This window comes from Catharus ustulatus, chromosome 30 (assembly GCF_009819885.2).
Source record: "Catharus ustulatus isolate bCatUst1 chromosome 30, bCatUst1.pri.v2, whole genome shotgun sequence".
Lineage (NCBI taxonomy): Eukaryota > Metazoa > Chordata > Aves > Passeriformes > Turdidae > Catharus > Catharus ustulatus.
The window spans coordinates 3,054,520-3,081,944 of NC_046250.1; the positions used below are offsets into that span (position 1 = coordinate 3,054,520).

The window sequence follows — 27,425 nt, forward strand, 5'->3', positions numbered from 1 at the left end:
CAACCATTCCAGTTGGGACAATATTCCCAAAAAATTTGATATTCCTAAAAAAACCCCCACTGGGAGCGACTCTCCCATCCACCATGAATCCCAATATTCCCCACAAAGGGAATATTCAAAAAAAATTTTATATTTTCCCCAAAAAACCCCATCTCCCAGATTTTTGCCACACAGGATTTGGGGACCTTTGTTTAGAGACCAGATTTTTTTGGGGGGAGAGAACTGAGGAGCCTTCCCTCACGATTTCACGGATTCTCCCTGATTTTGCCATCCAGGATTTGGGGAAAGGATCCAAATTTTTTGGGAAGTGAGGACCCCTCCCTCAGGACCCTGAGGATGTTCCTTGACCTTTTTTCCATCCAGGATTCGGGGAAGGGATCCAAATTTTTTGGGGAAGTGAGGACCTCTCCCTCCAGACCCTGAGGATACTCCTTGACCTTTTTCCCATCCACCATGAATCTCAGAGGAGCCCAAATATTCCCAACAAAGGGAATATTAAAAAAAATTCTGATATTCCCAAAGAAAACCCCACTGGGAACAACTCTCCCATCCACCATGAATCCCAGCATTCCCAACCAAGGGAATATTCCCAAAAAAAGGGGGGAGCCACTCACCCAAGTGTCCGGCGGGTTCGAGTGGGATTCCTGGGAAGCCGTGCGGAGTGAGGGGAGGACCGGGCGCCTTTTATAGGGTCCCCGTTGGGGTTGGAGAGGAGCCACCCTCTGTGGACGTTGTCCTGATTCATCCTGGGCCAAGCCCAGTCCCAAACGGGTTATTTGGCTTTATCAACCCTTCCCTATCATTTTCACCCCGAAATAGCAGCGGCTCTTCAGGCCGGTTCCGCCTAATCCTGGAAAATCCGGGCTGTAAAATCCTTTTATGGTCGCGTTTCGGATTTTTGGGGGAAAAATCTGGAAGGGCTCCAGAGCTCAAAGGAGGAGGGTGGATTTTAATGTAAATATTTGTGTTGTGGGTGGGAACTTGTGTCTTTAATGCATGCGAAACCACAAGGAAATAGGAATTAATATTTAGATTAAATTAATTAAATCAATTAAATTAATTGGATTCATTAAAATAAATTAATTAAATTAAATAAAATTTTAAGTGCTGATGGCAGCAGAACTCAGGATGAGCAGATCAGAGGCAATCAAAATCTTTATGATCCACAGAATTCCACAATTCTAGAGGGGATTTTTGTCAATTTTTTGTGCATTTCCCTTGGAATTTCAGGTCTGAAAAAAACAAAATTGAACTTTGGATCAGGTGAAGGGAAGAAGATTTCAACCCTAAAATCTGCGTGAGATCCCCAAATTCTCTTGATTTGGGGCACCCTTGTAGAGTTTTTCTTTTTCTTTTTCTTTTTCTTTTTCTTTTTCTTTTTCTTTTTCTTTTTCTTTTTCTTTTTCTTTTTCTTTTTCTTTTTCTTTTTCTTTTCCTTTTCCTTTTCCTTTTTCTTTTTCTTTTTCTTTTTCTTTTTCTTTTTCTTTTTTTCTTTTTCTTTTTCTTTTTCTTTTTCTTTTTCTTTTTCTTCTTCTTCTTCTTTTTCTTTTTCTTCTTCTTTTTCTTTTTCTTTCCTATCAATAAGCATGTGGCCATAGTATCCAATATAAAAAAAAATAAATAAACCAACCACAACCATTTTTTAACGATTCCACGAATTTTTAAATGAATTTTAGAATGAGGAAAATTGAATCAACTGAGAAAAATCACACTATAACGTCTAACGTTAATTTAAATTAAAACTATTTTAATTTCCACTTCGCTCGATTTTAATTAAAAATCAAAACACAAACCTCTGCTGAGAGGTCGATTAACTCCGAATTTCTTCAGGCTGTAATTACCTCACAACCCCATTTTTTAATTTCGTCTTCGATATTAAATTAACTACAGCAAATTAATTAACTACTCCTTTATTCCCCAGGAGCTCTCCCAGCTCTTGGAGGAAATCAGGAAAATTCCAGAGCCTGGATTTGGGGTTGGGAGAGGGGACGAGGTGACGGGGACATCACAGAGCAGGAATTTGTCCCTCAGCCTCGCCCGTGGGTGTAGGAGCCCAATTAATTAAAATTAATTAACGCTGGTGACACCTCGGGGACACTCAGCCCTGGGATTGTCCCCAACGTTCATTTTTGGGCTTTTTTTTGTTTTGGTTTTTTTTTTCTTTCCCTCCTCCCTGGATTAAATTACCCCGGTGCAAATTAGGCCCCGCCTGGGCCCTAATGACACCCTTGGGACGCTGTAATTTTGGGGTGGATTTTGGGGGTGATTATGCAAATTGGGGGTGGGTTTGGTGGTCTCTAACTGTCTGGGCCACCTTGGCAGCACCAAACTCCCCTTTTCCTGCTGGATGTTCCCCAAGAATTTTTTTTCCTGAAAATCCAAGCACATCCTGGTGGCCCCAAATCCCCTTTTCTTGCTGGTTTTTCCAATAATTATTTTCCTGAGAATCCAAGCACATCCTGGTAGTCCCAAATCCCCTTTTCCTGCTGGATTTTCCCCAAAATTATTTTCCTGAAGATCCAGGCATATCCTGACAGCACCAAACCCCTTTTCCTGCTGGATTTTCCCCAACATTTTTTTTCCTGAAAATCCAGGCACGTCCTGGTGATGCCACACCCCTTTTCCTGCTGGATTTTCCCAAAATAAAATTTTCCTGAGGATCCAGGCACATCCTGGTAACACCAAACCCCTTTTCCTGCTGGAATTTCTCCAAAAAATGCTTTTCCTGAGGCTCCAGGCACATCTGCACGGGCTCCAGGGACTTTTCCTCAGGAATTGCAGGGACAGGATGCAGGGAATGGGGTCAGGGGCACAGAAAGAGAATTTGGGTGGGATTTTGGGCAGGAATTGTTCCCTGGGAGGGAATTCCATGGATTTCCCACCTCTGGAAGTGTCCCAGGCCAGGCTGGATCCCCCTGGCACAGTGGGAAGATCCCTTGGATCTTCCAGGATCTTTAAGGTCCTTCCAACCCAAACCATTCTGGGATTCCCCCATGCTGGTTTGGACGAGATTTTTGGGATGAATCCTCCCCTGACCCAGGGGATTCCATGGATTCCCAATCCCTGGGAATGTCCAAGGCCAGGTTGGATCCCCTTGGGATAGGGGAATGTCCCTGCGCATGGAACTGGATGGGATTTACGGTTCCTTTCCATCCCAAACCATTCCAGAATTCCATGGGCTGGTTTGGACAGGATTTTTGGGATAAATCCTTCCCTGACCCGGGAGATTCCATGGACTCCCCATCCCTGGGAATGTCCAAGGCCGGGATGGATCCATCTGGGATGGTGGAAGTTGTCCCACCTCGTTTCAGGGTGTCCTGGGACACTTTTCCAGTGGGATGAGGCTCATTCCGGCCCCGGGATCCTCACCCCGCTCGTCCTGTTTGTCCCCACCTGTCACCTGTCCCCACCGCGGTCCCCAGGGCTCGGCTGAGGTCGGTGACACACGGAGCCCTCGCTGCCACCTCGGACGTCACCCCAAAAACCCCACAAGTGCCTCGACTCTGAATCAGAAATCCCAAACCAGGAACCGCCCCCGGAGCTCTGCCGGCATCCCAAAGGGATTCAGGGTTCCAAAATTCCCCCAAAGGGATTCGGGGTTCCAAAATACCCCCAAAGGGACAGGATTGCCGAGCGGGGATGAGTTCTGGTTTGGGAATTTCCAGGAAATCCAAACCCACCAAGGAATCCATCTTTTCTACGATCAGGATTCCAGCCTGGGAATTCCAGGGAATGCCCCCCACCTAATTCCTCTTTATTTGCATTTTCTCCTAAATGAGGATTTTCTCTGGGATTAATTCCTGGTCCTTCACAGCCCATGGACACCTCCAGGTGTCTTGCTTTGAGACCTTTTTAATAAACCCTAAGATCATTAATGATAATTAAGGAGGAGTTAATTAAACCCTCTCCGTGCCTCACAAATATCTTGGATTTTCCTGCTCCCTTTTTTTGCATTTTTTCTGCGCTCCCTTTTGCTCATTTTCCTATTCCTTGGGATGTTTTAATCCAATTTCTTGAGGTGTTTTAATCCCAGGAATTGAGCAGGAATTGGGTAGGAATTGGGCAGGAACTGGGCAGGAATTGGGCAGGAATTGGGCAGGAATTGGGTAGGAATTGGGCAGGAATTGGGTAGGAATTGGGCAGGAACTGGGTAGGAATTGGACAGGAATTGGGCAGGAATTGGGCAGGAATTGGGCAGGAATTGGACAGGAATTGGGCAGGAATTGGGCAGGAACTGGGCAGGAACTGGGCAGGAACTGGGCAGGTATTGGGCAGGAATTGGGCAGGAACTGGGCAGGAACTGGGTAGGAATTGGGCGGGAATTGGGCAGGAATTGGGCAGGAATTGGGCAGGAGCTGGGCAGGAATTGGGCAGGAATTGGGCAGAAATTGGGCAGGAATTGGGCAGGAATTGGGCAGGAAAGGTTATTTTGGTCGATTTGGTGATTTTGGTTATTTTTACCGCGCCGGGATCGGGGTTGAGGCGATGCCGGAGCCGCGCCCGGGGCTGAGAACGGGTTTGGTGAGAGGGGTGGGGAGGGAGGGGAAACAAAAGGAGAGGAATGAGGATGTTGGGATGGGAATTGGACCCGGTCCAGGGGGGGCTGGAGCGGGGCCAGGGATGAAACGGGGCTGGAGAAGCTGGAAAAGGGAATGGAAAATCCTGGGGGGCTCAGAAAAGGGGGATCCAGGGGGAATTTGGGATTATCCAGAGGGGATTTGGGGTCTGATCCCAGGGAATGGGACAGGACAAGAGGGAACGGCCTGGAGTTGTGCCAGGGTTGGATTTTTGGGATGATTTTTCCATGGAAAAAGGGTTGGGAAACGTTCAAGGGGCTCAGGGAGGGTTGGATCCCCGTCCCTGGAGGGAATTCCTGGAATTCTGGGCATGGCCAAGTGGGAATTGATGAGCTTGGAATTGAGCTTGGAATTCTTACCCAAACCTCAGGAATTTTGGGATTCTGTGGATCCTGGAGGCGGGGCTGGAAAATCCTGGGATAGGAACGGGGCTGGAGCAGCTGGAAAAGGGGATGGAGAATCCTGAGGGGCTCAGGCTGGAGAAAAGGGGGATCCAGGGGGAATTTTGGGATTTTCTGGAGGGGATTTGGGATCTGATCCCAGGGAGTCGCACAGGACAGCAGGGAACGGCCTTGAACTGTGCCAGGGTTGGGAAATTTGGGAAAAATCCCTCCTGGAAAAGGGAAAAGGCTCTGAGAGATTTGGATCCCCGTCCTTGGAGGTGTCCGAGGAATTCCTGGAGATTCCTTTGGATATACAAGAGGGAATCGAGCTCGGTGATCCTGGAGCTCTTTCCCGACCTGGAATTCTCCTGGATCCGGCACTGAGCAGCGAAATCCGCTCCCACAGTGCCACCAAGCGGCTCCAGGAGCGGGGCTGGGATCCCTCGGATGTGGAATTTGGATATTTGGAATTCGAATAATTCCACAATTCAGATCCCGGATCCTTTCCTTGCCTTGAGACCTTTTTAATAAACCCTAAGATCATTAATGATAATTAAGGAGGAGCTAATTAAACCCTCTCAGTGCCTCATAAATATCTTGGGTTTTCCCATTCCTTTTTTTCTTATTTTTTTCTGTACTGCTTTTTGCTCATTTTCCCATTCCTTGGGATGTTTTACTCCAATTTCTTGGGATGTTTTAATCCCATTTTTAGGGTGTTTTAATCCAATTCCTTGGGATGTTTTAATCCCATTTTTTGGGATGTTTTACTCCAATTCCTTGGGACATTTCAATCCCATTTTCAGATGTTTTAATCCCATTCCTCAGGACATTTTCATCCAATTCCACAGGTGGAATTCTTTCCATCTTTAGCCCAGATTTCCCAAAAAATAAGGACACCATGCTCCTGCTTTTAAATCCTGATTTTTATTTATTTTTAATTTTTATTTGGAAGCAGATTTACCACAGAGGTTCAGGAAAAGGCGGAATCTCTGCGAATTCCATGAAAATCGGGATGAAGCTGCTGGGGCAGGGAGGAGGGAGCAGCTCGCCCCTGCTGGCCACCAGGGCCGGAGGAATCCAAGCCCAACCAGTTCTCCCAGTGGCCTGCCCGGTTTTCCAGTGACATTTCTGGCTGGTGACACTGGGAAGGGAGCTGGGACAGGCTCTGGCACTTCCCAAACATTCCCAAGAATTTCTTCTCCGTTTATTCTGGATTTTGGAGCTCCCAAACTAAAATCCACCTCCCCTGGGGGTCCTGAGGGGTTCTGAGCCTTGGGCAAACTGGGAGCTACTGGTTTAACTGGAAGAACCTCTGGGGTTGGGGATTCATCCCAATAAAATGTGGATTCCAGGCTGCATTCCCAAAAAAAAAAAAAGAAAAAACAGGAGCAACCCCAGCCCCTTGGTGATCCCCAAACTCAGACCCAGCCCAGAATTCCCTAAAAAAAAAATTCTCATCCGTGGGGAAGGAGCTCCTCGAGTTTTATTTCCGAGGAAAATTTGCTTTTTTCCACATTCCCGTAATTTTAATGGGAAAAACCTTTAAGAAAGGGGATTAAAAACACAGAGACAAAACCATAAATGAATTAAGGCGGATTCTGAACCTCCTCATTCATCTGCGGGGAGCAAAAAGGCGCCGGGTGACGAAACAGGACCCCGGCTGCAATTCCCACTTGGATCACATTCCCATTATTTATTGCACTTCTGGTTGGGCAATCAAAAATGAGACAGCAATTAAGAGATGATTGAAAAGCAGCTTTTTTTTTTTTTTTTTTTTTAATATCAGGTGAAGCAATTTCCTCTCTTTTTGGAACTTGTGGGAAGCTCAGACTCACCCGAGCCGGGCAGGGATTCCCGTCCTCCATCCCACTGATCCCAATCCTATTTCTTGCCCCGGAACCAGCTCTGGCAGCGGGAGAGGCAGCGCTCCACGATGTTGGAGGTGCAGGTGTTGAGGCGGAAAGGGCTCCGTGCGGACGTTTGGGATTTGCTGTCCTTGGAATCTCCAGCGTCCCCAAATCCCTGGGATTGGGACGCGCAGGGAATCTCGCTTTGGGATGCACAGGGATCTGTGGAAATCCCAATTTGGGATGTACATGGATCTATGGAAATCCCAGTTTGGGACGCGCATGGATCCATGGAAATCCCACTTTGGGATGAGCAGGGATCCATTGAAATCCCAGTTTGGGACGCACATGGATCCATGGAAATCCCACTTTGGGACGTGCAGGGATCCCCCAGGATCGTGTCCAACTCCACCACCTCCAGCGTGCAGGGCTCCACGGCTGGGAGCTCCTGGGAGAGCTTTTCCAGGTTTTCCAGGGAGGTCCCGGTGGTTTTGGCGGCACAAAGCTCCTCCTGGGGAATCGGGAAGGAGTCGGCGGGACACAACTCCACAGTCAGGATGGATTTCTGGAGTGGGAATTTCATCACGCACATCCCAGGGGTCTCGAAGGTGACAGGCTCCTCTCCCGAGCTCGGGATTTTCACGGGATCCGCACAGGGCCCGGAGTCCCCGAGGGGGACCTGAGTGGGGTCACAGGAGGGACAAACATCCTGGGACAGGCAGGAATCCACCTGGGAATTCTGCTCCGGGGCCACCACGGCGCAGGGATTGCTCTGGGCAGTCTCTCCCAGGCAGGAACAGGGCGGGCACTGGGAATTCATCTCCCTGTGATGGAGAGCTGGGAGGAAAAAGAACAATTTCACACCCGATCCCTCAAAAAACCCCGCAGAAAAATTCCTCATTTTCCCCCCTTTTATCCTCAAACTCCCAAACTCAGCTTCTCTCATTAAAATCTGCTCCTGGCCAAACAATTCCAATGATTTTCCAGCTTTTTTTGGGGGGGATAGCAACAAATTTAATTCACATTTTCATGTTTATAAATTTCAAGCAGCTTCCTTCCCTTCTCTGGTTGTTTTCTCCTTTTCCAGGTTTTTTTCTCCTTTTCCAGGTTTTTTTTCCCTTTTCCAGTTTTTTTTTTCCTCTTCCAGCTGTTTTTTGCCCTTTTCCAGCTGTTTTTTCCTTCTCCAGCTGTTTGGAATGGATCCTGAATTTCCTGGCAGGTCAGGTTTTAATCCCACTAAACCCAGTGCTGGAACAACCAGAATTTTCCAGAACATCCATGAGAATTCCGGAATTACAGCCAAGCCAGCGTGAGGGAAGATTTTTACCCTTTGAAACCTTTACCCCCCTAGGAAAATGAACCCCATAAATCCCTTTTTTCCATCTTTCCCAGGAATCTATCCCAGAAAACGGGATCTGCAGGATCCCGAGGAGACTCACCCGGCTCGGGATCGGCAGGGCAGACGCGGCCGCGTTATCCCGGGATGTTCCTGCTGCGATCCCGGGATGTTCCCGGAGCTCCCCAGGGCCTCGCTCCGCCTCTGCCCCGCCAGGGATGATTTGCCTAATTATTTTTAATGGAAAATTTCCGTGGCTGGAGCCGGACCTGGAGCTGGGGAATTCACGCAGACGCCAAGCAGGAATTTGGGAAATGAGTGGATTCCCGGTGACGGGGCCGGTTTTTTTGGGATGCTCCGACGTCCTCCAGCCCGACGCCTCGTGAGCTCCATTAGGGACAGGATGGGATGTGGGATTTGGGGATTCTTTTATTTTTAGCCACCTCTGGCCTTTTTTTCTGCCCTGTTTTTCCACGGAGCTCTTGGAAACTCTTCGCTCACCGCTTGCCTTGTGACGTTTTCCGTCCGCTCCTGAAATTCTGACTCAAATCCCGTCCCCGTCGGCGTGACGGTGGCGTTGTCCTCACGAGGGACCAGTGAGGAGCAGGCAGGTGACCGGAGGAGTGACCACCACCCTTCTCCCTTCATTTTACCCAAAACCACCTGAATTCCACCCAGCTTGGAAATTCCTAAACCCAAAAACGTGAATCAAATCTGTTCCCTTTCCCCCCTAAAAAAAAAAAAATTTGTTGGTAAATCATTGGAATTGGTTGGTTGAGAACAGATTTGAGAAAGAAAATCTCTTTTATGGGGTGCAAAAAAAAAGGAGGAAATTTTTCCTGGGGTCAGCAGCAAAGACCCAATCCATGGGGTCACAAATCCCAAATTTATTTATTTATTTCCAGGAATAACCAAAAAACATCACATTGGGTACCCAAATTTGGAGGGAGAGGAGCCAAAATCACCAGAATTCCACACAGCTGGAGGAATTCCAGAACCTTTGATGTCTCTGGGGGAACTGGTTGGGTTTCTCTTCCCTCTTTTCCAGGCTGGGATGATTTTTCCGCCGGGCTCCGAGCTGTGACAGCCGCGTGGAGTTTGTCACCTCCTCAAACTGGGTGTGACCTCCTGGCAGCAGAAACGGGCACAAAAAACCAGCCCAAAGGCCACCGAGACCGAGGAGTTCATCCCTCAGCGCCCTGGGTGTCACCTGGTGGAGCTGGGACACACGGGACATGTCCTGGAAGTTCCCGGAGATCCTCGAGATGTGAAGATTTCCCTGGAGGCAAACGGCCAAAACCCCAACAAATCAAACAAATCGAATTTGGATCCAAAAGAAAATCAAAGAGTTGTGGACAAAATGAGCAGTGGGACCAGGGCAAGGAGGGGAATGTCCAGTGTCCAGTGTCCAGTTCTGGACAATCATGGAAAGAGGGAATGGAGGAGCTGGAGTGGGGCCAGGGATGGGAACAGGGCTGGGGAAGGGTCTGGAAAATCCTGAGGGATCTGAGGGGGCTCAACCTGGAGTAAAAGAGGGATCCAGGAGGAATTTTGGGATTTTCCAGGGGATATTTGGGATCTGATCTAGGGACAGGACAAGAGGGAATGGCCTCGAGCTGCTCCAGGGTGAGAAATTTGGGAAAATCCCTCCTGGAAAAGGGAAAAGGCCTTGGAAGGAGCTCAGGCAGGGTTGGATCCCCATCCCTGGAGGTGTCCGAGGAATTCCTGAACATCTGGAGCTGCATCTGATTTGGTTCCCTCAGCTCAGGCTGCCCAGATATTCCAAGGACCTTGAGGAAAAAGTGGATTGGGAGAAGGATTTGGAAGGATTTGCCCACCCTGGAAAGGACTTGGGGATGACCCTGAGACCTCCAAAATATTCATGGAGAGGCCGTTCCCATCGAGGCAAAAACCCCTTCAGCGTCCCATCCCACCCTCAGCTCTGCAAGGAAACGCACCAAAACATTTTTTTTCCCCAGTTTAATCCCGAGGGGGGGATTGTTTCCAGGCTGTCTCACCCGCTCCGCATTTCCCAGCCCGTAGGAAATACGTGGACAGGGAATTCCTCGCAGTCATAAGAGTCTCGTGTCCCACCTCGGCGACATTAAAAATTATAACGTCGAGCGAAGTAATTGAAGGATTGGAGCGGAGCAGGTCTGGATTATTAAATATTTGATTTCCATACCCCTGAGGTGTCTCACTTCCGGAGCCACGGACACCAAAATCCTATAAAAGGATTCCTATTGTCCTGCTCCTCAAGCCATTTTTGGTTTCATTTGGTGCTCGCTGGTGGAGAATCGGGTAAGTCCAGCTCGCTTTCCTGGGAAGTCACCTCGTGGTTGGGTTTGGTTTTTTTTCATTTTGGAACAGTGCAGAAGCAAATTAAAAGACTTTAAAGTGTTTCTGCTTGGGGATATTGGGGTTGGGATTCCCTCAGATTTTAATTCCGTCTTCTCCGGGGTTTTATTTGCTGTGGGTTTTGCTCTTCCTCCATGGAGGAGGACGAAATTCTCTCCTCGCCGGCTTTGCTGCCGTTGCACCCGGGGAATTGCTGGCGTTGGGAGAGATCAAAAGGCCAGGCTGGGACTTCAAAGGGGAGAAGTGGGAGGGGTGATAAGGAGTGGAGCCTCTCAGGCTGCCAGGGAAGGCCGTGCCCAGAAGGAAAAATCAAATCGGAGTGGGAAGAGCCAGGCAGATTTTGTAGGAAAAGCAGAACCTTCCCTTGGAGTGGTTTTCCAGCATGGAACCGCCCCTGGTGTCCTCTGGAGTGATCCGAGGCCTTTTTGGGTGAATTTAGGCAAGGAATGGTAAAGATTCATCCCGAGCCAAGGGGAGGTGGAGGCTTTAGAACTTCCAGAAAACCTAAAGGAGCCCAAATAATTCCTGCTTCCTGTTTTGAGAGGAAGCTGGTTGCAAAACAGCTACAAATTTGTGTGAAATGGTTTGATGTGGAGTCACTTCCTGGCTGTTTTCCCAGTTCTGTAGGGAAAAATATTATTTAATTCCATGTACAGAACAACCTGGAATGTTGTTTTTTGGGTTTTTTTCACACTTTTTATGATTTTATCCCTTTCCCGCTTGCAGCCTCCCCGCTTTTCCCCCCCAAAAATGCGTCGCTCGACCGGCTGCCCGCTGAGCCAGATCTGCATCCCCCCTCCAGCTGTGCTGGTGCGGAGCTTCCCAGTGAGACCCAGCCTGGATCCCTGCGGAACCTTCCAGGGCTTCTCCCAACGCGGGACCCCCTGCTGCTACCCCGGCACCACCACCTACGTCAGCCTGGGCGGGCTGGGCCTGGGCCAGGGCTCCTGCGGGCTGGTGGCCACCACGGGTGTCCCCCAGTGCTGCCAGGGGGCGACCACGACATGTGGGAACCCCTGTTGCTGCTGCCGCGTCACCGAGTGCAGCACCACGCGCCGGGAGTGCGGGCAGGAGGTGGCCAAGTGCTCCACAGCCACGTGTCAGGATCCGTGCTGCCAGGAGGTCACCAAGTGTGTCACCACGTGTCAGGATCCGTGCTGCCAGGAGGTCACCAAGTGCACCACGACGTGCCAGGATCCGTGCTGCCAGGAGGTCACCAAGTGCACAACCACGTGCCAGGATCCCTGTTGTAAAGAAGTGACCAAGTGTGTCACCACGACGTGCCAAGATCCGTGTTGCAAGGAGGTCACCACATGTGTCACCACGTGCCAGGATCCGTGCTGCAAGGAGGTCACCAAGTGCACAACCACGTGTCAGGATCCCTGTTGTAAAGAAGTGACCACATGTGTCACCACGTGCCAGGATCCGTGCTGCAAGGAGGTCACCAAGTGCACCACGACGTGCCAGGATCCGTGTTGCCGGGAGGTCACTAAATGTGTTACCACGTGCCAGGATCCCTGTTGCAAAGAGGTGACCAAATGTGTCACCACGTGCCAGGATCCCTGTTGCAAAGAGGTGACCAAATGTGTCACCACGACGTGCCAAGATCCATGTTGTAAGGAAGTGACCACGTGTGTTACCACAACGTGCCAAGATCCATGTTGCAAAGAGGTCACCAAGTGCACCAGGACATGTGCGGACCCGTGCTGCCAGGAGGTCACCAAATGTGTCACCACCACGTGTCAAGATCCATGTTGCAAGGAAGTCACCAAGTGTGTCACCACGTGCCAGGATCCGTGTTGCAAGGAGGTCACCAAGTGCACAACGACGTGTCAAGATCCCTGTTGTAAGGAAGTGACCACATGTGTCACCACGTGCCAGGATCCGTGTTGTCGGGAGGTCACCAAATGTGTCACAACTTGCCAGGACCCCTGCTGCAAGGAAGTCACCAAGTGTGTCACCACGTGCCAGGATCCTTGCTGCCAGGAGGTCACCAAATGTGTCACCACAACGTGCCAAGATCCCTGCTGCAAGGAGGTGACCACGTGCACCACGTGTGTGGACCCGTGCTGCCAGGATGTCACCAAGTGTGTCACCACCACATGTGTGGATCCGTGCTGCCAGGATGTCACCAAGTGTGTCACCACGTGTGTGGATCCGTGTTGCCAGGATGTCACCAAGTATGTCACCACGTGTGTGGACCCGTGTGGCAAGAAAGCCGCCAGGCTCACGCCGTGTTATGAGCCCTGCTGCAAGAAGGTGACCAAGTGGAGCACCCCCTGGGTGATCCCGTGGTGCAGGAAAGGGAACAAGGCCAGCACCAGATGTGCAGATCCCTGCTCCAAGAAGGGGAACAAGTGCAGCTCCAGATGTGTGGATCCGTGTTACAAGAAGGGGCCCAAGTGCCAAGATCCGTGCTGCGTGGCCAGGTGTGATCCCAGGTGTGTGGACCCGTGTTGTCAGGAGGTCACCAAATGTGTCACCAGGTGTGTGGATCCCTGCTGCCAGGAGGTCACCAAGTGCAGAACCAGATGTGTTGATCCGTGTTGCCAGGATGTCACCGGGTGTGTCACCAAGTGTGTGGATCCATGTTGCAAGGAGGTCACCAAGTGCAGAACCAGATGTGTTGATCCATGTTGCCAAGACGTGACCAAATGTGTCACCAGATGTGTGGATCCATGTTGCCAAGATGTCACCAAATGTGTCACCACCAGATGTGCAGATCCCTGCTGCCAAGATGTCACCAAATGTGTCACCACACGTGTTGATCCATGTTGCCAAGACGTCACCAAATGTGTCACCAGATGTGTGGATCCCTGCTGCCAGGATGTCACCAAATGTGTTACCACGTGTGTTGATCCCTGTTGTCAGGAGGTCACCAAATGTGTCACCACGTGCCAGGACCCATGCTGTGTCACCAGATGTGCCACCAGGTGTGTGGATCCCTGCTCTGGCAGAGTGACCAAGTGCACCACCAGATGTGTCGATCCTTGCTGCAAGGAGGTCACCAAATGCGTCACCACGTGCCAAGACCCCTGTTGTGTCACCAGATGTGTTGATCCATGTTGCCAGGACGTCACCAAATGCGTCACCACGTGCCAAGATCCGTGCTGCCAGGATGTCACCAAGTGTGCCACCAGATGTGTCGATCCTTGTTGCCAGGACGTCACCAAATGCATCACCACGTGTCAAGACCCATGTTGTGCCACCAGATGTGCCACCAGATGTGTCGATCCATGTTGCCAGGGCGTGACCAGATGTGCCACCCGGTGTGTCGATCCCTGCTGTGGCAGAGTGACCAAGTGCACCACCAGATGTGTCGATCCCTGCTGCCAGGACGTCACCAAATGTGTCACCACCTGCCAAGACCCCTGCTGCCAGGACGTCACCAAATGCGTCACCACGTGCCAAGATCCGTGCTGCGTCACCAGATGTGTTGACCCTTGCTGCAAGGAGGTCACCAAGTGCGTCACCACCTGCCAAGATCCATGCTGTGTCACCACATGTGCCACCAGATGTGCGGATCCCTGCTGCCAGGATGTCACCAAATGTGTCACCACCTGCCAAGACCCCTGCTGCCAGGATGTCACCAAATGTGTCACCACCTGCCAAGACCCCTGCTGCCAGGACGTCACCAAATGTGTCACCACCTGCCAAGACCCCTGCTGCCAGGGAGCGCCCACCTGCAGCCCCTGTGTCCCCAGCTGTCCCCCTCCCTGCTGCACCACCCGCGGCGGTGTCCAGGTCGTCACCAGGTGCGCTGAGTCCTGTGCCACCACCTGCGTCACCCAGACCTGCCCCGTGTGCGGCCAGCGCTGCTCCGTGTCCTGCAGCCCGAAATTCCGCTGAGATTCCGCGGGATCTCCGAGGGGAAGAGCAAATCCTCGCTTCCTCCCTCGCGTTCTGCCTCCTTCCTGCTGTCCTGAACCTCAAGAAAAGCGCCTTTCCTCGCGGGATGTAACAGAGAGATTTTGTGCCCCTGGGGTGGTTCCCTGGGAGAAAGAATTCCGCAGTTCCCCGTCGAGCTGGGGGAATTCCCCTGATTTTTTTTCTTTCTGTATCTGAAGCAATAAAAGAAACGATCTCGGCACCGGCCTCGCGCCTCTCCTTTGCTTCCCACCCTTTATCCCATTAATTTTGTTCAAAATTCCCATTTAAAAAAAAAAAAAAAAAAGCTTGGGAAAGTCTCACTGGGATTGTGGGATGTCCCTGAGATGGAAGGGACACACGGGGGTCATCAAATCCATCTCGAAATCCTGCCATGTCCTTGGGAGTGTTGTCCCAGAGCTCTGGGATGGCGACCATTCCATGGGGTCAGCGCTCCCACCTTCTGGTGGGTAGGAATTTTCCTGAAATCCATCCCAATTCCCACCCCCTGGCACATCTCCAGGGTTTCCTTCAATCCTGACACTGGCCTGAAGTCACAGATAAATGTGTGATGTCCCAGAGAAATGTCTGAAATCCCAGATAAATATCTAACACCCCAGACAAACATCTGAAATCCCAGAAGAACACCTGAAATCCCAGAAAAATGTCTGAAGTCCCAGATAAATATCTAACATCCCACATAAAAGCCTGAAATCCCAGACAACCATCTGAAATCCCAAATAAATGTCTGAAATCCCATATAGATGTCTGATATCCCAGATAAACCTCAGAAATCTTAAATAAATGTCTGAAATCCCAGATAAACATCTGGAATCCCATATAAACATCTGGAATCCCAGATAAACATCTGGAATCCTATACAAATGTCTGAAATCCCAGCTCATTCCCACTTCAAAAACACCTGGACACCCCAATAATAAATTTAATTTTCCAATCGCTCGTCCATCCCCCTCATCGCTCCCTCCTTGATCCCAAATCCCCAAACGGGGACTCGGGCCCGTCCCGGGACACTCCCGAGGTTGAGTCGGGCCTGGGGAGGGTTTGGCGGAGCAAATCCCGGTTGGAATGCGGGCGGGAGGAGCGGGGGTGGCGGCAGACGGGGTGGGACCGTCTGGGAGAAGCCACCGGCTCCTCCAAAGATGCCCCAAGGCCCGGGCTTGGTGACAACCTCAGAGCTCCTCCAAAACTCCTCTAAAATTCCTTCAAATTCCCTGCAAGCAAAGATTTCCTTTGCTCCCGCTCCCAAATCCCTCGGTTTTCTGGGAAATAAAATGTCAGGGGGAAAAAAATTGGTTTTTGGAATAATTGTTTCCTTTTAATCCTTCACGTGTCAATAAAATTCAGATTTAAATCATCTTGGAGCAGCACAGAGCAGGAAAAAATTACAGGAAAAAACAAAACAAAACAAACAGGAATTCTTCCTGCGTGACCACCTGGATGTTTATTCCACACCTGTGAAATTAAAAATCGCTGCTCACTGCAAGAAAATGTTGTAGAATCCCTCTGGTTCCTCTGTCAGGTGAAGTTCTCCGAGCTCGAAAATTTCAGAAATAATTTTATCCACTAAATAAAAAGAAAAATCTGGCAGAAATCCAGAGTTTCTTTCCTGCGAAACATTGAGAAGTTAAAAGCAAAGAAGACAAAGAGATAAAAGAGGTGAGGAATTATTTTTTTTTCTTTTTTTTCTCGTAACCACAGCCAGTTCCTCCTTCCCAGATTTAATTACTCAGGTGCTAATTGTCATTCTTCCCTGAGCGCTCACCTTCCGGAGTAAACAGGAAAAGAGGTCGGAATTTGGGATTTGGGCTCCTCCGGGAACGAGGATGTCACAGTTGGATCCAAATTGTCCCAAATTGTCCCTCGGGCATGGCCTGAAGGAGCCACTCACGTCCATGTGAGGCTTGGTGTCCTCTTCTCTCACCCTCCTGGCATCCCAAAAATTCCAGGATTCCACCTGGAGCCGGCTCAGACCCTCCCACCTTCCCCGGAACCTTGTGGGAATGAGGAGAGGGGAAAGTTGGGTCTGATGAAAGCCCTGGAGGTTTAATTGGGACCAAGTGTGGAGGGTTCAGGTTGGAAAATGGGAGAATCCCTGATTTTTGTGAGAATTCAGGGAAATAAAATGGAAAAAAAATTCCTTTTCTTGCTCGGGAAAATGGCAATCCTACACGGAGTTGGATTGCCCAGTTCTGGAAAATCACGGAAAAGGGACATGGAAGGGCTGGAGTCAGGGATGGGAACGGGGCTGGAGCACCTGGAAAAGGGAATGGAAAATCCTGGGGGGGCTCAGCCTGGAGAAAAGGGGGATCCAGGGGGGATTTCGGAATTTTCCAGGGGGAATTTGGGATCTGATCCCAGGGAATGGGACAGGACAAGAGGGAATGGCCTCGAACTGTGCCAGGGTGGGAAATTTGGGATTATTTTTCCATGGAAAAAGGGTTGGGAAGCATTCAAGGGGCTCAGGGAGGGTTGGATCCCCATCCCTGGAGGGAATTCCTGGAATTCTGGGGATCAGGCACAGCTGGGACTCAATGCCCTGGGAGATCTTTCCCAACCTCAGGGATTTTGGAATACGGGGAAATCTTCCTTCAGCACAAGATGAGACCGGAGATTCAGAGCTGGGAGCCCTGCCCTGGCGGAATTCCCTCACGGAATTCCCTCCGGAACGCCCGAGGAGCCACCAGAGCCACCGAAGGACGTGGCTGCAGGGTCCTGACTCACCGACACCAACGTGATGGCTCCGACAACTCCAATCGCCCATGAACGCGGTGGAGATTCCCAGAGAAGTGCCAATTAGGGATAACGACCCCACCCCGTGACGTTCCCACATGTCGGGATTGCGGATCCGTTTACGTCTCCCGAAATAATCCACTTTTGGAAGGCCCCAATTTTGTGCTAATCAGCCTCAACCACAGGGCGTGAAAGAACTCGGGGTAGAAAGGGAGGTGCAGGACCGGTCCTAGAGATGGTTTTGAGGTGAACCCAGAGCCTGAGGAGCTGTTCCAACCGGAATTTGGGATGTTCCTCAGCAAGATAAGAGTTGGAAAATTTCCACATGAGAAAATCAGGAGGGATTCACCTCATTTAAAACTCAGTTCCCAAACCTGAGCTCTGCTGGGTGCAGCCTCTCCTCCCACGGCAAAAAAATGAGCAAACCACGCTCCAGGAATCCAAATTTATCCCTGGAAAAGCCTCCAGGGCAGCAGAACCTCCGGAGATGGAGGAGAAGCTGCACGTGAGGAGCTGAGTGTGTGGAAAAGCTGAGCCACCCGTGAGGTGGCAAAAAAAAAAAACCCACGTGGAGATCCGTCAGCTCCGGGTGGAATTCCCAGTGTTGACGCTTGGAATTCTCCAGGACGTGCTGGTCGTGCTGGGTTGGTTGGTTTGGGGTTTTTCTATTTTTTTTCCCTTATTTATTTCATCATTTGATTCTTATTTATTTCATCATTTGATTCTTATTTATTTCATCATTTGATTCTTATTTATTTCCTGTATTCCATTTTTGTGATGGTCCCACCTCCATGATTGAGATTTTCCATAATCGGCAAAACTTTTAATAAAAATTGTATCCTGGACCTAAATGTCAATTAAATCAGAACCTTTTCTGGGTGGGAAAAAACATCTTTAAAATGAGGATTATTCTGCCTTGAACAATTCCTCAAAGGAGTTGGAGTTGTGTTCCCATTGGAATTTCCAAGCATGGATGGTGCTAATCCATGGAGAGTCCATTGGATGAATGAAATAATTTAAATTTTAGGGAAAAAAGGGACCCCAAGGTTTTGTGGGAGCGCTGGAGGATTGGCTGTGCCTTCCCATGAGAATTAGGACGGGGTATTTCTCATAGCAAATCCAATTAATTATCCATCTTCCCTAATAACACCCATCTCAAGTTGGAAAAACCCCAAGTATCAAAACCCAACATTTATGGAAATAAGGAAACGTCCCAGCACATTAAACCCCTTTCTGAAAACCAATTAATTCAACACCCGCTGGTTTGTTAATTTATTTTTTTTTTCTTTTTAATGACCCCGCCATTCCCGTTGGGAACCGCATGACCGGAGCGGGGCTGGCTCAGCATCACCTGCTTTCCTGGAAGAGGGCTTCCACCAAAAATTAGGATGCAAGCAAACATGCAAAGCATGTGGAGGTGGAGCCTGCCGGGGCAGTTTGTGGTCAGCTGTCCATCCCCCTGGGCTCCCGCGTTTCCGGAGCTGACGCCACTCCGGCCATATAAAAGCTTTGGATTCAGAAGCTCCCCCAAGTTCCTTTGGCTTCTCCGTCGCTCGCCAGAACCGGTGACCCGGTAAGTCCTGCTGGGCTTTATCAGGGAGTTTTTATCAGGATGTCTCGTGGAAAATGAGAGTTCATTCCTGGTCCCGGGAGAGCTTCGCTCTTCTGCTTCTCATCTGGGATTTGTCGTGGAGTTGGGGATTTTATTTAGGGTTTGTTCTGCCTGGAGGAGATTGGGGAAGTCACCTCCTCCAAAAAAGATGTGGCTGGTCCCTCCTGTTCTCTCCTGGTTAATTTGTTCCTGCCTCGTTAAGGCTGGGAATTAAATAAATTAATGGATGCTGTGGAGCAGCTCCTGGGACTTCAAACGGGATGGGTGGGAAGAGGTTTTAACCCGAAGGAGGGAGCTGCAGGATTCCTGCAGGCAAAGCCGGGGGAGAGCTCTGGGAGAAGCCAAGAGGAGGAAATGAGTTGGAAATGGGAGCTGCAGCCTCTGGGCCAGCCCTTCCTTCATGGAATGTCCCCCCAAAAAATTCCAGTGATATCCCAGGATCTGGAGGATCATCAGGGTGGGGGAGCTGGGCATGCTGAGCCGTGGAGACCTCAGAGTCTTTTCCAGGATCTGCAGGAACTCCAGGGCAGCTGGAGAGGGTTTTTCCTCAGGAACTGCAGGGACAGGAAAAGGGGGAATGGATTTACACTAAGATTTAGATTGGATATTGGGAAGAAATGAGGGCAGGGAGGCACTGGGTTATTCCATGGATTCCCCATCCCTGGAAGTGTCCAAGGCCAGGCTGGACAGGTCTTGCAGCAGCTTGGTCTGGGTTGGAACGAGATGTTCTTTGAGATCCCTCCCAAGCCAAACCGCCCCATAATTCCATGGGATAATGGCGGGATTGGCCTCTGGGCTCTGTGGTTGGGAATTCCCAGCGTGGGGACGTGCCCAGGTGGGTGTGAGGATCTGATAAGGAAGAGATAAGCCCTGATGGTAGAACTGAGAGCAGGAGGGACTGAAGTATTTTTGTGTCATGGCTTCTACCAAGTTGGGCTCCGGACAATCCAGTAAAATTTGGGATTTCTGGCTTGAGGTTCCCAAGGAAGGAAGGGAATTCCATAAACACCCTGAGATTACCCCAGACTTGATCCCAGCAGGGCCCATTCCCAATCCAGAACCCAGGAATCCTGAACTCAGGCAGCTTTTCCTGACACTCCTTTCCTCAGCTGGACAAAAACCCATCGAGACCTCACACTGCAAATCGCGCCTCGATACGCATGGCCTGATATCCTAACTTTTTTTTTCTCTTTCCCAGCTTTTTCCCAGCTTTTTCCCACCACCCCTTCACCTCTCCACGATGTCCTACTACTACGAGCAGCGCAAGCAGCCCTGCCTGCCACCTTCCTTCCTGCAGAAATGCTCCACCCAATGCGTCGAGGTCTGCCAGGCCCCCTGCGCCACCAGCTGTGCCACCCAGTGCGTGGAGCCCTGTGCCACCCAGTGCGCCACCAGCTGCGTCCCCCAGTGCGTGGACGTTTGTCCCACCCAGTGCGCCGACGTTTGCGTCCCGCAGTGCGCCGACGTTTGCGTCCCGCAGTGCGCTGACGTTTGCACCACCCAGTGCGCCACCAGCTGCGCCCCGCAGTGCGTGGACGTCTGTGCCGCCCCCTGTGCCACCCAGTGCGCCACCAGCTGCGTCCCCCAGTGCGTGGACGTCTGTGCCACCCCCTGTGCCACCCAGTGTGCCACCAGCTGCGTCCCCCAGTGTGTGGACGTGTGCCCCGCCCAGTGCCCCGCCCAGTGCGCTGAGCCCTGTGTCACCAAGTGCGTGGAGCAGTGCCAGACCGATGTTTGCAGCACCAAGTGCGTGGAGAAGTGCGAGACCGTGTGCCTGGAGCCCTGCTCGCGGCCCTGCTGATCCCAAAACCGCAGAGGAGTCGGAACCACGCGGTTCCTGGATGGAAAACACGGCGCAGACCCATTGGCGACCCAACGAGGCCTTTCCTGCTCTGTTCCCATATTTTATTATCTTGGGAAATGTTTCCTGTCTGAGTGTTCCCTGTGTTTTTCCTTCTGCCCCTGCCAAGCGGTTTTCCTTGAGAAATTCCCGATATTTTAGCGTTAGGAATCTCGGGAAGTGCCGTCAGCAGCCGGTGGTGGAGGATGTCGATGCTTTTTTCCCCTTCTCCTCTCGTCTCATTTCAGTCTTGTAAATCCTCTGTGCAGCATTAAAAAAATGACCATCGATGGCACCAAATGTCTTTTGTCTTTCTTCTCCCCATTTCTGCGTCCTCAGACCCCAAAATATCTGCCTTGATTTCCAATTTCAAAATGGGTTGGGGAGGGTTTTGTTCCTGAAGTAAAAAAAGGTCTAATAGGGAGAAATTCCTTCTGATCCTACAAGGAAATCATCTGGCCAATTATTTTCCGGGAGATGATTGAAATTATTGATAGAAATTTGATTTTCAGGCAGACTTTTGGTCTTCACAGCTTGGGATTTCGGAGGCAAATCTTAGAAACAGTCAAATGGTAAATTTAAGTGGGAGAAAGCCTTAAATTCATAAAGAAGGAACTGAACGCTTTTAAATAAATTTTGGATTTTAAATAAATATAAACACACTTTTATTCTGGATAAGTTGAAGCCGAAGGCGACCTCGTTGTCTGGAGGGAGTCAAACCCAAAAAAACCCAAAATTTCAGAGCTAAACCTCCCACTGTGTCCTGGGTTGTGCCTGTGGCTTTCTTCACCTCCGGCTCCGTGCTGGCCACGCCATTTCCACGTCTGGGAATGCTGAAATCGCTCCCCACCTACCCCCTCATTATGGGAAGGGTGGGGAATATCTAATCTGGAGAAGAAAAGAGAGATATTTTTATTCAGGGGTGTGCCAACACCGTTTCCAAATCACCTTTTTAATGTGCAGGTGGGGAGGTGAGGAGCAGGTTCCTGTCGGTGGCCCTTGCTGTTGACACCAGGAGGTGACACCAAAAAAGGTGACACCAAAAAGGTGACAACAAAAAGGTGACAACAAAAAGGTGACACCCTCAGACATGGGAGGTAAAAAACCCCGGAAAAACCACCCAAAAAACCTCTAAAAAACGCCCCAAAATACAAAACCAAAACCAAATGAAAAACCAAAACCAAACCAAACCAAAACCCAAAAAAACCCACCAAAAAAACCACCAAAAAACAAACAAACAAAAAACAACAAAAAAATCCCAACCCCCCCTGCCAAAAATAAAAACCCCAAAAAAGAATGGATGGGGAAAGGTGGAATTAGCACCTCAAATTCCTCCATGGACTTTTGGGTCCAGCCTCGTCCTTGGAGGTGCCATTTTGGGGACATGGAAAAAGTTTTAGTTGGGAATTGTGGGGAAAAAAACAACCTGAACACACATGGGCTGGACATTCCCAGGAAATGAAGAGTTTGAACCTCAAATTCCCCCTAATCTTTGAGGATCCAGGCTCTGGGAATGAGACTTTTGTGTCCTCTTGGAGGCTTGGGAAAGGTTTAAATCAGGAATTATGGAAAATATTTAAATCAGGAATCACATGGAGCTCCTCCAATCCTGTTCTGGATTCTGGAGCATCCTCATCACCATCCATCACCTGTCAGGCACTGGAATTTTTCCATTTTTCCCTGGGATCACGGGAGTGCCTGGAAAATCCCGAGGAAGCAGCCTGAGGGAGCTGCAGTCCCTGGGGCCAAGCCCTGACACACCAGCTGTGGTCAGCGCCAGGAATTGCTGGAATTCCAGGGATATTTGTGATAAGTCAGGGATACTTCATCAGGAAGTGAAGGAGCCTGGAAAATCTCCTTCATTTCTTGGGGAAAAAGAGCAACAAAAAAGAAGATATAGATTTTATTTCTGGTTTTGGGGATGGGAATTAGTGGAAGGAAACAGTAAAATCCCGTCCCAAACTGGGATTTTGGAGAGATTCCCAATCCCACCAGGATTTTTGGAGATCCAAATTGATCCCCAAAACTCATTCCCGACTTTGTGGGATCTCTACCGGGGGACGAGGACGGAGCAAAGTATCAATGAATTATTAATGAATTATTAACAAATTATTAACTGTGATGAGCAGCCTTGGGTGTGCCCTAGATGAAAAAAAAACACCCGAAATCTCTGCCAGGCTTTGACTGAGGTCCAGGAGGTGGGAGAGGTTCCGGTTGTGAAAGATTCTGGTCACCGAGTTTAATCCGGAGTCATCGCGGATATAAAAGCGGCTCCTCCGGGAAGCTCCACACCCGCTCCTGAGCTCCCTCCTCCAGCAGGACGCTCCAGGTGAGTCCTCACCTGTCCAGGTGAGGGGTTTTGGTGCCCCAGGGTCGGAAAAATGGGATTTTCACAGGGTTGGATAAATGGGATTGTTCCTGGGGTTGTAAAAATGGGATTTTTAATGGGGTTGAAAAAGTGGGATCTTTCACAGGGTTGGATAAATGTGATTGTTTCTTGAGTTGGAAAAATGGGATTTTTCACAGGGTTGGAAAAATGGGATTTTTAGCCATTTTCTTTCCCAATCTGGGATTGTGTCCCACCAAAAATTCTGCCTGCAATGGGTGGAAAATTGAATTATGGAATTTTGGGGTATAAAAGCTCCTCCGGGAAGCTCCACACCCAGTCCTGAGCTCCCTCCTCCAGCAGGACGCTCCAGGTGAGTCCTCACCTGCCAGGTGAGGGGTTTTGGTGCCCCAGGGTCGGAAAAATGGGATTTTCACAGGGTTGGATAAATGGGATTGTTCCTGGGGTTGGAAAAATGGGATTGTTCATGGGGTTGGAAAAATGGGATTGTTCATGGGGTTGGATAAATGGGATTTTTTTACAGAGTTGGAAAAATGGGATTTTTTGCCATTTTCTTTCCCAGTCTGGGGTTTCTCCCCCCAGAAATTCTGCCTGCAATGGGTGGAAAATTGTATTATGGAATTTTGGGGTGGTTCCAAAAATTGGTATCAGATATTGGGGTTGGTATCCAATACCAGGATTGTTTTAAAATTATTTTTCCCTCTCAAAACTCCCAATCCTGAGATTTTCCCACTTTTCCTCTTTGGCTGTTGTTCTTGGAGTTTGTCCTCGAGTTCCCTCCAAATCCGCATTTTTTTCCTGCGTTTTTAAAATTTGAGATTCCCAGTTAAAAATGAGCAGAGCAATGGAAGGAAGGAGAACCCCTGGTGGCTCCTCTCCAGCTCTGCAACCTTTTCCTGGCTTTGTTAGGCTGGGCTTTGCCTCTGCTCCTGGTTTTAGGCACAGCCACTCCCTGAGGGAATGGGATGGGATAAAAAAAAAAAAAACAAAAACCAACTCCAAACAAGGGCCAGGAAACTCCCCAAAATTTGGGCTGATCTGCAGAATCCTCAAGGATTTAACTCCAGGACCTGCCTGGTTTAGGCCTGGGATTAAGTTTAAACCTTCGGGGTAGATCTGGGAGTTCAACGCCCTGAAAAAAGAGAATTCCCGCTTAAAAATCCACGTGGTTCTCTCCCTGATTTTTAATTCCAGGCTCACCCAGGATGTCCCAGCAGCAGAAGCAGCAGCAGGTGATCCCTCCCCAGTGCCAGCAGAAGTGCGGGGCCATGCCCAAGGGGGTCCAACAAAGCCAGGTCTGCAAAGGCCAGGCCCAACAAAGCGAGGCCTGCAAAGGCCTGGCCCCCAAAGGCCAGGCCGTGAAGAGCCTCCCCCAGCAGCAGCAGCAGCAGCAGTGCTCCAAGCAGAAGTAGGAGCCATCCCAAATCCCAAATTATCCCAAATAATCCCAAATCCTGCTTTTCCCTGGAACATCTCCGGACCTGCTTTGCTCGCCAGCAGAAATTGCCTCATAACGAGATGCGCTTAATTAGCTTCAGAAAAATAATCAACAAATCACAGGACTGGTTTTAATTCTGAATTTAATTTGGGATCTGGTGCAATAAAATGGTGAAATGGCCTTGTGTTTGCTTCCTGGTGTTTTTATTTTTTGTTTTCCCCCAAAAAAATCAACTTTAAGCACACACAAACCTCGGGTTTTGCAAGCTGAGCCTCCTCTCCATCTTTATCAGGAGAAGCTGATGAAAATCCCCAAAACTTGGGGGAAAAAATTCCAAAAGGTGGTTAAAAATTTTCCACAATTTGATTTTAAACCCCCCCCAAAACTTGGAATAAAAATCCCCCAAAAGTTGATTAAAAATTTCCACAATTTTGTTTTAAAACTTCCCAAAACCTGGTATAAAAATTACCACAACTTGATAAGAAAAGGTTCCCAAAATTTGGTATTAAAAAACCCCAAAACTGGATACAAGGTCCCCCAAAACTTGGTAAAAAAAAACCCCAAAACTTGATACAAACCCCCCAAACCTCGGCAGAAAAATTCCCAAATCATGGTAGAAAAATCCCCAAAATTTAATATAAAAATCCCCAAAATTCGGTGCAAACCTCCCCAAACCTTGGTACAAAAATCCCCAAAACTTAATTTTAAAATTCCCACAACTTGCTAAAAATCCCCAAATTTTGTTACCAACTCCCAGCACAATTTCATTAAAAAATCCCCACAACCAGGAACAAAAAAATCCCAAAACTCGCTACTCAAAGTCGCTTTTATTGTGGAATTTTCACAGTGAAATCAATCCTGGATCCAAGATAATTCCGAGACCAAGTCCCAAACGTTCCCAACTGGAATTCCGCCTTGATCCCTTAATCCCTTCCCAAACATGTCTGGAGGGGAATTAATTATCCATAAACTGGGATAATTATGGAATATTGTCGGTCTGAGCTGTTCTTTGACACCTCCAAGGAAATTAAAGGGGAGGGAGCGCTCGGATCTATCCTAAAAATCTTCCTTTTCCCCTAAATTCCAAAGGATTTTTTTAATCCCACCAAAATCAGATCTATCCTAAAAATCTTCCTTTTTTCCCTCAATTCCAAAGGATTCTTTTTAATCCCACCTAATATTCAACACTAATTCCCTAATTGGGAAGTTTTGAGGGTTTTTTTGGCAGCAAATTCCGCACAAATCCGATTATTTATAGGGAAAAAAACCTTCCCAAATTCCAGGTGGGAGTTGGAATCCAGGGGAGAAAGGCAGGAAAAAGGGGATGAGCTCTTCCCTGGATTTTGGATCTTGATCCTCGCCTTGTTCCTTGAAATTTTTAGGGATTGGGGGAGGGGGAAAAGAACAGGAATTTGGGAACTACAACCCTGCTGGAGGCCATTCCCGACGGGAATTCCCTGCTGTTAGTAAAGGACAACGCGTTAGCGGGAGGGAAGGCTGGAAAGAATTCCTGAAAAAAAGCTCTGCAGGGGTTAAAAAAAAAACAAAAAAAAAGAGAAAAAACATTTGGAAAAAACCCAAAAAAACTCTGGGATCGGGATTTTCCCTCTACTTCTGCCACAGGCCGGGTTGCTCCAGCTGCTGCTCCAGGGGAGGGAATTTCTCGGGAAGGGAGCGCTGCTCCGGGTTGGGAACCGGGACCTCCTGGAATTCCTGCTTTTCCTGGATCTCCTGGATTTCCTGCTTTTCCTGGGAACACGGGGTGGGAACTGGGATCTCCTGGATTTCCTGGATTTCCTGGATTTCCTGGAATTCCTGCTTTTCCTGGGAACACGGGACGGGGTCTGGGAGTGGGGCTGGGATCGGGGTTTCCTGGAATTCCTGTTTTTCTGGGATGGACACCGGGATTTCTTTACACTCCTGCTTTTCTGGGATGGACACCGGGATTTCCTTGCATTCCTGTTTTTCCTGGGAATGCGGGACGGGTTCAGGGCTCGACACCGGGACTGGCACGGGAGTTTCCTGGCATTCCTGCTTTTCCTGGGCACAAGGAACGGGATCAGGGCATGAAACTGGGATGGGGACAGGGGTGTCCTTGCATTCCTGCTTTTCTGGTACGGACACCGGGATTTCCTGGATTTCCTGCTTTTCCTGGGCGCACTGGACAGGATCAGGGATGGACACCGGGATTTCTTTGCACTGCTGTTTTTCTGGGATTTCCTGGCATTCCTTTTTTTCTGGAACGGACACCGGGATTTCCTGGATTTCCTGCTTTTCCTGGGCGACAGGATCAGGGATGGACACCGGGATTTCTTTACATTCCTGTTTTTCTGGGATGGACACCGGGATTTCCTTGGACTCCTGTTTTTCTGGGATGGACACCGGGATTTCCCGGCACTGCTGCTTCTCCTGGAGCTCGGGAGCAGCCACGGGAACCGGGATCTCCTCCTGCTCCTCCAGCGTCGCCGCCACCTGTTCCGGGCAGGATTTCTCTTCGGATTTCGGGAATTTCGGAGGGAATTCACTTTGCAGCTGCTGCTCCTGGGGCGGGCACTGCGGCACCGGAGCTTCCCCTTGTCCCAGTTCCACGCCCGGCTCTGGAATCGCTTTTTCCGGGCATTTTGGAACCGGGATTTGGGGATGCTGCGCCAGCTCCGGGCTCTGTTTTGGGGTGGTTTTACCCAAACCGGGCGGGAGCGTGAGCTCCTGCTTGATTTGCATCTGGTTCAGAGACATCTCTGCGGGAAAACGGGATCGCCTGGGGGGAAAAATGGGAATTTCTTGTGTTACTGGTGAAAAAAAAAAAAAACAAAAAAACCAACAACGGGTTAAATTAAAAATAATAATAAAAAAAGTCGAGTTTTCCTCCTCTGCCCCTGGCTTCCTGAGGTTTTTCCTTAAGGAATCGTGATTTATTCCTCGTTTTCCATCCTCCTGCCCTGATCCCTCCTTTCTGATCCGCCCCTCTGAACCCGCAGCCGATTTCTGCTCCACCGTTCTTCCTCCTACTCTTCCCAAACCCCAAATCCCCTTTCATTCCTGTCCTGGGGAATTTGCAGCTGGCAAAAC

The 27,425-nt window shown here is 49.5% G+C and overlaps 3 protein-coding genes across 3 annotated transcripts; 2 read left to right on the forward strand and 1 right to left on the reverse strand.

Moving 5' to 3' along the window:
• The first annotated feature begins 11,251 nt into the window (after positions 1–11,251).
• LOC117008641 (keratin-associated protein 10-4-like) lies at positions 11,252–14,427 on the forward strand. The gene is made up of 4 exons (XM_033082614.1): positions 11,252–11,986; positions 12,578–12,681; positions 12,931–14,168; positions 14,294–14,427. The coding sequence occupies exons 1-4, from the start codon at positions 11,252–11,254 to the stop codon at positions 14,425–14,427; spliced, it is 2,211 nt and encodes a 736-aa protein (XP_032938505.1).
• A 5,544-nt stretch (positions 14,428–19,971) lies between these two features.
• On the forward strand, positions 19,972–20,532 carry LOC117008693 (keratin-associated protein 9-1-like). The gene has a single exon (XM_033082690.1). The coding sequence runs from the start codon at positions 19,972–19,974 to the stop codon at positions 20,530–20,532; it is 561 nt and encodes a 186-aa protein (XP_032938581.1).
• Positions 20,533–25,964: 5,432 nt separating this feature from the next.
• On the reverse strand, positions 25,965–27,092 carry LOC117008642 (pollen-specific leucine-rich repeat extensin-like protein 1). Its single transcript, XM_033082615.1, has 3 exons — positions 26,739–27,092; positions 26,127–26,555; positions 25,965–26,057 (listed from the first exon to the last, which is right to left on the reverse strand). The coding sequence occupies exons 1-3, from the start codon at positions 27,090–27,092 to the stop codon at positions 25,965–25,967; spliced, it is 876 nt and encodes a 291-aa protein (XP_032938506.1).
• Positions 27,093–27,425: the final 333 nt, after the last annotated feature.

Coding starts and splice junctions, on each gene's coding strand:
- LOC117008641 (XM_033082614.1), top strand. CDS start 11,252: ATGCGTCGCTCGACCGGCTGCCCGCTGAGCCAGATCTGCATCCCCCCT. Junction 11,987..12,577: donor AGGATCCGTGTTGCCGGGAG/GTCACTAAATGT, acceptor CCGTGCTGCCAG/GATGTCACCAAGTGTGTCAC. Junction 12,682..12,930: donor TGTTGCCAGGATGTCACCAA/GTATGTCACCAC, acceptor CTGCGTGGCCAG/GTGTGATCCCAGGTGTGTGG.
- LOC117008642 (XM_033082615.1), bottom strand. CDS start 27,092: ATGTCTCTGAACCAGATGCAAATCAAGCAGGAGCTCACGCTCCCGCCC. Junction 26,556..26,738: donor AGCAGTGCCGGGAAATCCCG/GTGTCCATCCCA, acceptor GAAAAACAGCAG/TGCAAAGAAATCCCGGTGTC. Junction 26,058..26,126: donor AGGAAATCCAGGAGATCCCA/GTTCCCACCCCG, acceptor GAATTCCAGGAG/GTCCCGGTTCCCAACCCGGA.
- LOC117008693 (XM_033082690.1), top strand. CDS start 19,972: ATGTCCTACTACTACGAGCAGCGCAAGCAGCCCTGCCTGCCACCTTCC.